General features: G+C 42.3%; 1 protein-coding gene across 1 annotated transcript; it reads left to right on the top strand.

Annotated features, from left to right (window-relative positions):
- Nucleotides 1-1,521: 1,521 nt before the first annotated feature.
- Nucleotides 1,522-12,600, top strand: plekho1a (pleckstrin homology domain containing, family O member 1a). The gene is made up of 6 exons (XM_030788553.1): nucleotides 1,522-1,548; nucleotides 2,065-2,211; nucleotides 8,747-8,887; nucleotides 10,000-10,104; nucleotides 11,081-11,182; nucleotides 11,500-12,600. The coding sequence occupies exons 1-6, from the start codon at nucleotides 1,522-1,524 to the stop codon at nucleotides 12,598-12,600; spliced, it is 1,623 nt and encodes a 540-aa protein (XP_030644413.1).
- Nucleotides 12,601-13,789: the final 1,189 nt, after the last annotated feature.

The raw sequence follows: 13,789 nt of genomic DNA, 5'->3' as shown, positions 1-13,789 counted from the left end.
GAAACAGATGTGTTCACTGAGGAATAATGTGAACTGTTTTGCTTCTACAAATAAGCAGCTGAATTGGTGTGGATGCTGTGTGTGTGTGTGTGTGTGTGTGTGTTTGTGTGTGTGTGTGTGTGTGTGTGTGTGGTGTTCAGAGATAAAGTCCAGGTTTAAGCTTTACCATCATCGTCGTCATCATCATCACCATTCTAGTTTTACTTGACCTCTAACCCTGGGAGACACACCCAAAGCTGCCTGTGTCATTTATTCCCAATAAAAGCTCCCTGTTTCCCTTCCCCCCCTGAATCACATCCCCTAATCCTTGTCCTCAATGACAATATCACCTAACCTGAAAGCCATGTGTCATACCACTCCCTGAAACCACATCATGTCTGCTGATTTGTCGGATCAAAAATACTGTTGTCCTGTGTAACTTCAACTCAGGCTCGGTCCAGCCTGTCCAGTCCAATGATGACGCTAATTTGCTGGAATTGTACACAACGACAAGCGGGAAATGGACCTCAAATGGGGAGATTTAAATCTTTTTGTTTTTCTTTTAGACGATCTCTAAAGCTATTTTTGTTTTTTCTTTTAGACGATCTCTAAAGCTGCTCAGAGTTTCTTAGATTTCTTGAACTCTACTTGAACCCAATAGCTAAGCATTTTGTTGTGGAACAGCTGAATCACTTCGGTGCACATCTTACGGACTGAAGATACATGTGACATTGCCTGTCTTGTCTAGTAAGAGTTTATTTTCCTAAAGCACACAAACTGCTCTTCAGCAGACTGAAAAACAACAAAAGACAGCAACCACAGAGAGGATGTGTAAATGTGTTTGTCCTACTACAGATTAAATTTGACCATGTTTTAAATTCCCCCCCCCCCCCCCCCCCCCCCCATAACATATAAATTAGAGCCTACGCGAGTGAGCGAGTGAATGGTCGAGTGTTGTTATAGCCTATATCGGTAACTGGGTTGGGGACAAAGCCGTGTAAAGCCGTGATTTTTCAAATGGGGAAATTACCTGTGACAGTCTCCAAATTATATAGTGACCTATTTCAGCAGATGACGATCTTGAGAATTTTTTCAGTGTACAGATGTACAGGGAACTCACAGACACATTTGGGGAACAAACCTTTTGTCAATAAGACCCAGAATTGGAGATCTCTCCCGTCTCCGTGACATCACAGTGACAGCGGCACCTATTCAATAGATGGAGCAGTCGAGCTCTATAAAGACGAATACCCGGCGAATTTGCTTCAGTCAGTGGAACATAACGCATCCCTGAGGGACGAACCAAAGTCCGTGGAGTGACTATGCCCGCGTTTTGCAAACCGCCGTTATAGACACAGGCAAGTCAGCTCCGCGCGCGCGCTGCGCTTGTCAGCGAACACATAAAACGCAACCAGCGTAACGGACGCGAACAATAACGCATCCCACAACAAAGAAGAGGTTGAAAGCAGTTTTACCACACAGCACTTCATTGCTCTTGAAGAATATAAGGAAGAATAAATCATAAAGTGGATTACGTTCAACATGAAGAAAAGCCATTTGGTCAAACGGGTGAGATATTCTAGCAGTGCCATTCACTGTTAGGCTAATTTGGGAAATTTTGGGTTTCCGTGTTAATCAGGTGTATTGTCTTTGAACTCTCCGCACAGTACATTCCACAGCCTGTTTAACTCGTATTCTGACAAAGTATATTGGTTCAGTTCGTCATCATGTATTTTCAGTCAGTTTCAGTTGTTCCCATCTCGTTGAAGTTAGTCGTCTAAATCAGATAGTCGTCTACCTCTCTAAATCTACATAGTTTTACCAATCACTGCTTCCGTCATTATAGTCACTCGAGGTTTCAAGCTGAGTGTTTTTGCAGAAATGGGTCTTTATGTAGACCTGAATGTTTAATTAGCCACACCCTTATACTGACCGTTAATTACATATTGGTTTGTTCAATTAATTGTGTGTCGCCACTACAAAATAACAGCGCGTTCCAGTTGTGAAATTTCGTTGTTTTGGAGTAGCCTACTGTGCCCCTTTAATTCACCTATTATGTAACAGTCTCAATCTCTGACTACACAGGGTCTTCAAGACGCCAACCAGCTGTCATCGCAGCCAGACAAAGTGGGCTGGATTCGCAAGTTTTGTGGCAAAGGAATATTCAGGGAAATATGGAGAAACCGTTTTGTAATGCTGAAAGGGGACCATCTCTACATTTTCGAGAAGGAGGTGAGTTTTCGTAAATTCAAACATTCAGGGCGTTTGTGGTGAGTCGTCGATTTCATTACTGAGAGATGACTTGTAACAGTTTGAACGCCCTCACCGACTTTCTCGTTTCACAGCCAGTGATGAGAGTTGTGTCATCATTAAAATCTACGACATGGACACATTGATGCTGTCATCTGGTATGAGCGTAAAGAAGTCCACATGTTGATGACGCGTCATCATTCAACAGCACCACATTCAGGTTGTTGTGTATTGCGTGTCTAGTTCAGATAAAACCTACTGATAGTTCAAGAATAGACTATTATTTAGAGATACTCCGATCCTAGTGTACGGTCATGTTGTCAGATAACGTCATCTAATTCTCAAACGCGTCAGAGGAGCCTCAGGCGCACAGTTCACAGAGCTTCCTTTAGTTCAGTAGAGAGGGCAGGAAGTGACTTTAGGCAAACAAAAACAAATTGTATGGCTTTATTCAATTACGTTTCCTTTTCACCTAATTAGAAAATGATGTAAGAAGTCATGTTAATTTCGAGGGGATTGACTAAAATATATTTACTATTTAGAGGGTCTAGTCATGCTTACAGCCTACTGTATCGTAATTAAAACTTTGGCATGGAGATATTTATGGCATTTTGGCAAATTTTGGCCCTTCAGGTGATGTTGTGCGTCTGTCCATCTATTTGATTGTACATAATAATGAAAGCTAGAGTGTGAAGAACTCAACTCTTAACTTAATTCACAACAATGAGTTTCAAATTCACTTGATGGAATTTATGTGTGACATGAACATATTATAGTTTACCCTGAAATAGCATGTTTAACTGAGCAATACAATTCATACAACATGTCTCTTGCTCAGATTCACTTCAATGTTTTTGAATAAGACATGGATGTTTTTTTTAAAGATGCTGTAAATTTCTGGTCTGGCACATTTGTATAGTTAAATCCATTGTTTGAGTGAAACAAGAACAAGATTTACGTGATACTCGAACAAAATTCCTTTGTTTTCCGTGTGAAGATTTGCAAAAAGAAATGTATACCCCTGTGTACATCTTAGCCAGTTTACACTTGCTATGTCTGCTACAGTTATTCAGTCACTCATTCGTCACTGTACATTTACTCTTAGGCTTATGTCATTTAGAATACCACTGTCACCGAATCAAAGACTCTAGAACTTTTTACACTGTTGAGAAGTGGCTCTACCAAGAGAGCACTCTACAAACATAATAACTGGAGCTAGGACCCCTACTCTATGGTTCATCCAAAAATGACTGGTCTGCCCTCTCACAGAGTCATCTCCCTCTGTGATCTGCCACTCACTCGCTCAGCTGCAGCTTGTCGGTTGAGCAACAATCTCCATTACACAGATTTAACACAGTTCAAAGACACAGGTGTACCTATGCGTGTGTCTCAAACTCCCCAAGGCTCCAAAGGTTCAAAGCTAGTCCCATAACTGCCCCTCTGGTCTTCATTCTAACACAGTGAGTAAGTCTTAATGTTACAACAAACTACACCAGGCTCAGCTGTGGAATATTGAGCCTCTGTACAAAACTGAAGCTTGTATTGGGTATTCATTCTCCTGTAGTGATTTTTTTGCTCAGCTCTAGACGTAACACTGTACTTAGACAGTACACTAAATGACTAGCTCATCTATGACTCTGAGCCTGTAATTCATATGATCAGTGTACTCAGAAGACAATGGTTCTCGTCTGCCCAGAGAAATCAGCCAGCACCTGTGTGGATGATTACATTCTGTGTCATGAAAGTAATTTTGTTGTTGTTGTTGTTGTTCTCCTTCACTGAAAATCTACTTCATATTCCAATCACAGCTGTGTTATTTCATTTGCTGCCTAATTTTCAACACATTTTCATTCTCCCTGGTCTGTTCCCTTTCCCTTTATTAAGCATATTCAGCATACTGTTTACAGAGAAAGACTGGTTTTAAAACTGACTGAGTCTCCTTGGTTTCCTGTGGTATATGCTGGTTTTTATCAGGCTATCTTCTTATAGTAGGGATTGCTACACAATCTAAAACCCTAATAATCTGGAGTAAATGAGTAGGCATGGGGTAACAGTACAAAATGATAAGGTTTCACAAATCTGTCAAGTCAATTTGAGAGGAAGCAAACAGAGGCTGAGCTTTAGGATATTAAACTGTGCATGTAGCCATAGAGAACAAAACCGCTTTGAGAGACTGAACAAAGCTTGGCTGTAATGCAGGGGAACTATTTGAGCATTAGACAAATGACAGAGCATCAAATCTGATGATTTGCAACAACAAAATGAAACAAAACAAAAAAAACAAAAACAAAGCCAAACAACAAACAAACAAACAAAAAAGGGGGTGCCCATGATTTGGGATGGAGACTAAAAGTGTATGCACGGTCTTGTATGCATTCTTCAGATTTTTTCAGCAGCTTTGCTTAGTTTCACCATGTTTACATGACTCTGTCTTATGTAACATGAGTCATATGACTCCATGGCAATGACTGACATTCCATTCCATTTTTACAGCTCATTAGTGTATAGTTTTTTTTGTTGTTGTTTGTTTCACTTAGGTCTACTTGTGCTTTTAAGGCAGAAAAACTGAATGCAGCCTCTGATGAAGCAGGATATTTGATTAAATCTGAAATTCTTTCAATGATGGCTAGAAACTCAAAAAAAAACCATTGTCCAAAATTCACTGAAACTGCTATACTTTTAGTCCATCTGTAGAAAAGCCCACTGGCTTTGGTTTCACCTTTTTGAGCTTGGTGTTTTTAAGAAACCCAGATAGTGCCCGCAAAGGTGCCTTAACTCCCTAATATTCATTTTGAATTCATCTTGAATGGATCCCTCTCATATCTCTTGTCTGGAAAGCCCAAATGCTGCCTTGCTGCTACCATGGTAATGACATTTCCGTGGAACTGAACACAGCCCCAAACATAATCATGAATCTTTGATATCCTCCCCGTTGCTTTAAGGAGATGCCGCGCTCACGCACACCTAAAGTTACTTTATCATGCCCGAGACTGTTTCGGCGTGTTTCATCATCCTTGGAGACGCTGGCTATAGGCTTGGCTTGTGGTATGCACTGCATGAAAAATGATTTGTGTTTGCTTTTCTTTTTCTTTATGACATCTGTGCATTGTAAAAGCACAAATCTGCTGTGTGTTCTGTATTGTCTGACTATATGATATAAACCGTATTCCTGCCAAGGTGATGTCAGAAGACATAACTTTCTGACACAATATTTTTCGCACAACAAGAACAACAACAACAACAACAACAACAACGACCACAACAAAAAAGGCCGTAGTAAGACAACCCCCTCATGCAACTTTGATTAAAGGACTCTCTGTTCTCTCTTCATGGTGCGTTCTATGAGGTTTATACGGAGAGGCAGTTTAGTATCTACAGATATCCTTGCGAGAGCTTTCTGCTCAAGCGTTCGGTATATGTCCTCGTGTGAATAATTAATGCACTGGTGCTCTCTGTATGTGGGGTGATGGCTATGGATTGTGCCGCACTGCATGTGAGAGTGGATCACATGTAGGACCCTCTTATTCATGCTGAGATGTGCAGTGGTGTTGCTTCATGTCTTGTGTCTATCGGTATCATTCTACAGTACACATGTCTCATGCCAAGCGTTCAAAATGGGATAAAGAGATTGTGACATGTTTTCACAATCACTGATTTCATGGCAGTTAGATGGATAAAAAAGGCTTTTTTGTCATACTTGAATACATTCATTGATTTTTTAAAAACTAAGAGCGCCAAAGATGATACTTTCGTGTTTTTGTCTCCAAGCACAAGAATGTATATATATCATAACCCCTCTAGCGACGTGGCAACAATTAATGGGACTTTGGGTCTTCAGAGCAACGCTCTCAGCAAAGTTATAAGGTTTGTGCACAGTGCTCTTGTCTATGATTGGCTGACTTGGGTTTACAATCAAATTAGTCAGCCTGATTGGGAACTGATATAATGATGTTTACACTGATGTTCAAGCACTGTTTTGATATTGCATAGACTGGATTTGAGTCAGGGAGAGGAACTCTGTTCACAATGAGAGGCGAGAGTCATTGTTCTTTTACAGTAGGTTTACAGAATGTATGCAGCGTAACAGCATGAATGGGGCACACGCACCACAAGGGTTCTGCCGAGGTGGATGTAACCTACTGATGAATCAGAACTCTATGATGGAAGCAGCTTAGTGCTTTGACTGATGTCACCGAGCCACATGATTGGTGCATCCCTGCATCCACAGCATCTTTGGATCATCGGTTTCCACAAGGTCGACATTTATTTTAACAAGGCGAAAAGCATAGCGTGCGCTCATTACATTAACGACGGAGGTATCTATTTTAAGAAAGTCGGTCGTCCTGATCCTGAAAATCACCGCAGCTGTGCAGATTTGAATGGAACAACTAATCCTGTTTTTTTTTTCTCTCTCTCTCTCTCTCTCTCTCTCTCTCTCTCTTTAATACCAACCTAGTTTATATAAAAATAAAGCATCTGGTCATGTAATTGTAGGGTACTTCCTTCATGCCGACTTTATTCCAGAGTAGGATTTGATACAAGACTATATGGCTTTTCTTTTCCTTACTGTATCCTCGACGGCCCTCACATACGTTCTCCGCGTATACACTGTCATGTTGATCGCTTTATTCTCTCCATACCTTTATCTAAACTCAGAGGTGTTTCTCAGAATTGCCGTCTGTCTGATTTCTTTGTTTTTGCTCACAGTTCCTCTGGTCGTTTCCAGAACATTCCAGATTCCATTAGTCAAAGACAGGGTCTTCTTAGAGAAAAAAAAGTTATCCATAATCCCTTGATGAAAACATCCCAGATAGCTTTCAGATCTTTTTTTTTTTTTTTTTTTTGGTGGTGCTTTGATTTTTCTCACAGCCTTAAAGTCACATTCAGTGAGCATCAAGAGCAGAGTGGTTTAGGATGCTGCTGTTGTGTTCTCACACAGGTTCTCCATTCCCTGTATTCTTTTCTCTGCAAAACTGCTGGTTTTGTGTGTTATTTTTGGAGGTGGTTAATCCTCAAATCAGGATGGCCCCCTGCCTGGAATGGGCTGTACAGCAGTAGGAGAGTGAAATATTGATGTGATGGAGGAAAGCCAGGCGTGTTCCTCCAGGGGTCTTTTGCCCCATATTAGCGTAGTGAGTGCCTCTCCATGCTGTGCACTCACACATTTTAAATACGTCACCCCAGGAGGACAGTTAACTAGCAGGAATGAGTTTATTCACAACACACTGTTGGATTTACTGTATGTACTTGTGTTCAGTTAATTCTCACTTCCACTTTACCAGTTCTGCTATTAGCGTAAATGTATATTTCGGGGAGCATGAAACATTGATCTCTTATGTAAGCCGTGCTGTTCAGTCAGCTTCTTATGTCTGATGATAATTACACCATGCGATGCATTTTAATATTGGAGCTCTGAATATATTTGCTATTGAAACTTGTGGTTAGTGGTATATGGTTTAATATTTTACACACTTCATCACTTTGATCTTTTGACTTGCTCTGACTCACTGTTCTTGCTGTGGATTCCTCTGTTGCCGTGTTCCGTTGCCATGGAAAATGCCTAGCAACAACGCAGAACTGTGGCCCAATATGTCCACCAGTACCTTTCCTTTCGTGTCTCTGTTACATCACTCTTAAGCAGACTGGTACGAACAGAAAGCTCCTGGAACTGAATATTATCAGCTTACTCTACCCCCATGCCTCTGAATGAACCCATTTGACCTTCGCTGTTGCCCTCTGGGAAATGTAGGCATTCTGCAGGGGCTTTTTTCTTAACCCATCCCTCAGGCTTGATGAAATCCTCATTTTCTGGATACAGTGGTTGTTAATGAGAATTGACTTGTCTTTAAATGAGGTGTTTTCACAGATGGGTCACTGGATTGGGTTTTCACTGATTGGTTATAGAAGGCAGGGAAGAACCCAGAGAGAAGAGCTGTCTTAAGCAGCTGGCACAATTATTATTATACATAGCTGGATAGAAAAGTACCTCTGCATGCTGTCGTTTTATCACAGACAAGTAAAAAACAACTTTACAAATAATAAAGGTTAAAAAAATGTATTAGTATGTATTAGGTTAATAAAACCCTTGGATAATTATCACAATTTAAATATCACACAAATGTATTAAGATAACACACGATTATGATTAAATTTACACTGATTGAGTTTATTTGTTTAACTGAAAGCCCCCTCCATGTTTCCACTGTGTTTCTCTGTGTTTCTGAGGTTAGTGCTAAAAGAACACAGTAATTACTCTTGTCCCTTGGGCTAAAGTCAATATGTCCCACAGTGACCCGCACTCTGCAGCGCAGTCTGTACATATGTGAGGGCCACAGATGACTGTCAGTTGACTCACACATGAGAAATAAACCGTGTCTCTTCATTACTTTTATTATTATTATTTCTGTAGCAGCTGCAGCAGCAGTGACGGCATGGTCCAGTTTACTAAGCGGATAATGATGATGCCTCTTGTTTTTTTTCTTCCTCTTCTTCTTCTTCTTTCTTCTCGTTGCCGCAGATGAAGGGCGACGGGAAGACGCACGAGGTGTTTGATCTGGCGGAGTACGAGCGCTCTGAGGAGCTGCGCAAGGCGAAGAGCCATAGCAAGAGGAACCACAGCAAGTTCACCCTACTGCGCTGCCGCCAACCCGGCAACCGGGTACGTCCCGCGGGGGCTGAGACGATGAAGAGTGTTTAGGAGAGAATAGGGATTAGAGTCCTAGATTAAACGTCCTAGTCCGAAATTCGACAAAATCCACCACCTCTGCCATTGTCGGGATTATTCCCTACCGTCAACCTAGTTAACCAAGTGAGACAGCAGTGGAACCCAACAAAAAAAACTAGGTTGAATTTATGTATACGCAAGAGATATTTAACACGGCTCAGTCAATAATGAGCGTGCGCATGCCACTCACAACACAAGGATAGAATTCCTCTGAAAAGCCTGCCCCCTCTTTCAAAGCTTTTAACGATAATCCTCATTAGAGGGAGTTTTTTTTTTCTTTTTTTCTTGACACTGCTGCCTAAAGCTTACCCACGGGGTCCGAGCCTTCTTTTCTGACTATACCACAGATGAACTGTAGAGGTAAAACCGAATTTAATCAAAGTAGTTTCAGCGCCGTTTTATGTTCGTAACAGAACACAGGACATGATCTGTATCGCTGAGAGCTTTCGTATGGTACCATACCAGGATTTAAATTTTGTGTCCATTGTTTCATTGGGCTCTATCCAAGATTTATGTAATGGCATACATAGCTACATTTCCACAGGACCAGTCGGACCTCTTAAGAGAGAGTGAAGCAACATTTTTCAGTAGATTTTGAAGGAAAAATGTGTGAGAATTGTAAAATTCAGTGTTCACTCTGCTCGCCTATACATTAGACGTGTCTTTACACTAATATGGAGTGGCAGAATTCACAGGGCGGCTTGTGGGACTTGTGATATGAGCAATGCCAAAGCAGAGATGGTGCCAGAAAACTCACTCTCTCTCTCTCTCTCTCTCTCTCTCTCTCTCTCTCTCGCTGGCTTGTGCTCAGTCACTGTGCCAGATGGCAGTCCTCATTACAGGTCTACAAACAAAAGCCACCCATAAAGAAAACTGTCATGTCAGTATTAGCATTTTATTAGCTAATAATCATTGAGTTGTCACTCAGAGCTTGTGGGGTGGAAAGTTGGTCAGACTCTATAAGACCCAGTGAAACTGCTTTAGCTTTGCAGGGGTAATCCAGAGAACATCGAATTTAAAATATACCCCTGTTGTATTTCTCTCAGAGCCCCAATCTTGTGTTTCTGGCTGTGAGTCCAGAAGAGAAAGAGTCTTGGATCAATGTTCTAAACACTGCCATCACCAGAGCCAAGAACCGCATTCTAGATGAGGTGGGTCAGTTTTTACCCCTACACAGTCTACCAAACGCCTCTGGTGCTCTCTTTCTCCCCCTCTGTCTCTCTCTTTCTCTCTCTCTCTCTCTCTCATGCATTTACATACACACACTGAATGTTTTTCACAATCTCCATCTCTCCTTCCATCTGTCTGTCTCCCCCTGTTCCTGTCCCTCACAGTTTTTGTCTCCCCTTTTTTTGTGCCATTGGATAAAAGGCTTTGTCTGCATAATCCTTTTAACTCGAATTTCAAGCACTCACATTAACTAATGCTATAGAAACCATTACCTTAGGCATAGCGGTAGACGTCCTCCTGAAAGACATTTTCTTACTAAACACCCTTCAGCCCGCATTAAGCCTGACTGTCGTAACATTAATATAAGTAATGAGGTCAGTCTGAGGCCAGCTGGTGGGTTACTGGTATATGTCAATGTAAATCTACATCACCAAATCACCTCTGCTGATGAAGCACCCCATAAATCATAAATGTACCCAGCACTGGCCTTTACCAGAGGTTTTGTGTGCTCAAAAGAATTTGAAACTTACACTTGTGTGAAGAGGTGATAACCCGTCTCACTCCGATGCGGTGTGAATGTGATGTGATACCCAGCTGCGTGTCAGGGGATGTTATCCATCCATTTATAAAGCGAATGTGTAAAGAGTGAAGATGCAACAGAGGTGTGAAGCACAGCATATGAGAACTCTCACTAGAACCCTCTGATTTTTAGCAATGGTTCCTCAAACTGCTCATATTATTGAAAAGAGAGTAATCGTTTTTACGCCAACACGGCACACACACACGACGCACTCATTAAACCATGTACAGAATCTGACAATTTGAGGTAGGTGATGGAAAAAGACCCCTATATCTCTCCTTCAGAGAGGAATAAGTACTGACTCTCTCTCTCTCTCTACTTCATCTCTCTTCCAGAGTTGTGTTTTTCATTTTTTTCACTCTTTTCGCGCCTTGCAGGTTACGATCGAAGAGGAGAGTCTTCTGGCACACCCCACCCGTGACCGTGCCAAGATTCCTCTTGGGCGCCGTCTGCCCACACGCGGGCATCTCATGGCTGTGGTGGGTGGTATTTTATGTAATTTTTCAGCGAGAACTTAGACAAAGGCCAGTTCATATAAATCTGTCCACACTATTGAAAATAATGCTCATTGGTTTTAGAGTTTCAGTGATTTAGAGCAGTGAAAATGAAGCTCATAAATATCTGTGTAAAAAAAAAAAAAGTGCTATAGCGCTTTAGAAGTGTCTTTGGGTTTATAAAAGAAAAAATCTGAATATAATTCTGTAAAACTCAGATGAAACTATTTATTTCTGTGAAACTTATACCAAACGCACTGTAAGACTTTGTGTCAGTGATGACCATCCTTGTTTCATAACAGGCATCCACTTCCTCTGACGGTATGCTGACCCTTGACCTTGTCAATGAGGAGGATGAGCACGGCTTTAGGGTCGACCCAAAGAGAGTTGCCTCAGGTCGGCAGCGCTCGGGGACCGACGTCTCCGGGCTCAGAGCTGCTCCGACTGAGGCCAAGTTAAAGTCGGGCAGCCTGCCTCGTGGGAGTGAGCTATCCTGGAACAAAGAGAGCCAAAACCATTCTCCGAAGGAGGTGAAAAAGCCCATGGCCCAGGGGCGGAGTCGCTGCGCCTCGATGGACGATGCCCTTTCTCGCGGCGAACGGAGACCGAACAGGAGGGATGCCAACGGTCGCCAGGCAACCGTGGGCCATAGTCCCACAAGTCACCTGCAGGACCTTATTAACCAGAGACTGCACCGGACCCAAGAGTTGTTAGCAGAGATTCGGGAACAGGATCCTGCACCCAGGGGCAGGATGAGCTCCTATCCCCATCTGAGAGGCATAGACTCACCCCGTTTGCGCCATCTGAAGGGCTCCCCACAGTCGAAGGGATCCAGTTCGCCTCAGGGTAAAAACCTAGACTCACCCTCCTCCTCAAAGATGAAGGACTCTCCCGGCTCCAAGACAAAGGATTCACCTCGCACCAAATCAAAGGACTCTCCTCGTTCAAAGGCCTCAAAGTCGCCTCATTCCAAAAGTCTGAACGGGTGTCGGTCGAAGAGTATTGACTCACCAGACTCGAAGGGTTCAAACTCCCCCCATATGAAAAGTAGTGACTCGTGCCAAGTCAGAGGTTTGGACTCACCTCTTTCCAATGGTTCGAATTCTCCTTGCGTAAAAGACACAGACTCACCCAGTCTGAAGGTTTCTTTCTCTCCCCATTTGAGAGGTGTGGACATTATCCGAATGAAAAGCACAGAGTCACCTCTCGACGATTCCTTGGATTGGGACGGTCGGAGGGCAACGGCCGAGCGACTGTTACAGGAAGCTATTTTGTCTTGGCAGGAAGCAAGAGAAGTCCTGGCAGAGGTGAGGGAGCTCCAAGCCCGACAAAAACGCGCTGAGAAAATCACAGCTGATGCGCAATCTACACCTTCACACAACAGAAAACAGAAAACTCCCTGACACAGCCAAAACGAGTCAAATGCCTCATGGGACCTTTAAGCCAATCTTGTGGAGATTCAAAGAGGGAACATAATGTAAATGTGGAATTTGTCGTTGTCATGGTTATTTTGTTACCGTTCTCTTAATATTTCTCTATTTGTTTTTCTTTGGCTGTTGGTTTATCCTTGTATGGCACTATAGCCCTTTTCTGTGCACTTAAAATGACTGACACTGTACAGAGATGTGTACTCACTGATATAAAAAGTGCACTGCCTTTTGCCATTGGTTGGATGGCTCTTTTTTGCCATAAACTGTAGCATATAGGATAAATGGTGGAACACTTTGTCCAAGACTGTCCAGCACAATATGAATGGGGGACAATGCATGTTTCAAGGTTTATAGATGATCATCACTCAGATGGATGCAAGACTTGGGTGACAATGCTGTTGTCCATCTGGCTGGGGCAACGATTGTGTGTGTGTGTGTGTGTGTGTGTGTGTACGCTGGCATTTCATGTTTTGCAAGATTTTTTCCACACAGTTTTGGACATTGAGAATGAAGAGACAGGGTGGCTGAAAATAAAATCGACGTTTTTATGGGTCCAAGAGTGTTTGATTGACAAATACCTTAAAAGTGCATGTGGAACAGGGTCATCAGTCTCTTCATGACTCAGCCAGCCTAAAATGAAGTAACTCAAGAAAAAGTAGCTAATTACATCCTGTCAATAGTGTAGGTGTTTCATGATTCCTTATCATCACGATTTGATGCTTTACCGCACAATGAAGTGAACCCAAAGGGAACTAGTTGGCGGATCAGACCTGAGAGGGAGTGATGAGAATACGTGACATGTGTGACACTATAACTTATATCTCAGGTTGGCAGAGACTGATCTCAGTGTAACTTTCACTACAGTTCTGTTGCACTAACAGAGCAGACTGAGGTTAGAGGCCCCAGTCTGGCTCTTGTTTCTGAGTGGCCATGTCGTGTTTTGAATAATTACAGTGCTGAGGTCAATAAAAAGACTGCATGTGAGTTGTTCATTGTGAGTGGGAGAAACTACTTATTAACTCCTCTAAGCCTAAGCAATTATGAAATCATAATTACAGGCATTAGCATAGGAGTTGTTGTTTTTTTTCTTTTTTTTCCCTTTATTTTTTTTTGGGGTGGGGAGGCGGTGTCAACAAAACTCACACGAGGGAGGTGGATGTTC

Source organism: Chanos chanos, chromosome 12, assembly GCF_902362185.1.
Source record: "Chanos chanos chromosome 12, fChaCha1.1, whole genome shotgun sequence".
Lineage (NCBI taxonomy): Eukaryota > Metazoa > Chordata > Actinopteri > Gonorynchiformes > Chanidae > Chanos > Chanos chanos.
Note: the sequence above shows the minus strand (reverse complement) of the source record. Positions and strands in the feature narration are given on the sequence as shown.

Bases quoted from the DNA above. Each gene is read 5' to 3' on its own strand.
- plekho1a (XM_030788553.1), top strand. From the start codon at position 1,522: ATGAAGAAAAGCCATTTGGTCAAACGG. The intron at 2,212-8,746 runs GTGAGTTTTCGT...TCGTTGCCGCAG, and splicing joins TCTACATTTTCGAGAAGGAG to ATGAAGGGCGACGGGAAGAC. The intron at 8,888-9,999 runs GTACGTCCCGCG...TATTTCTCTCAG, and splicing joins GCCGCCAACCCGGCAACCGG to AGCCCCAATCTTGTGTTTCT.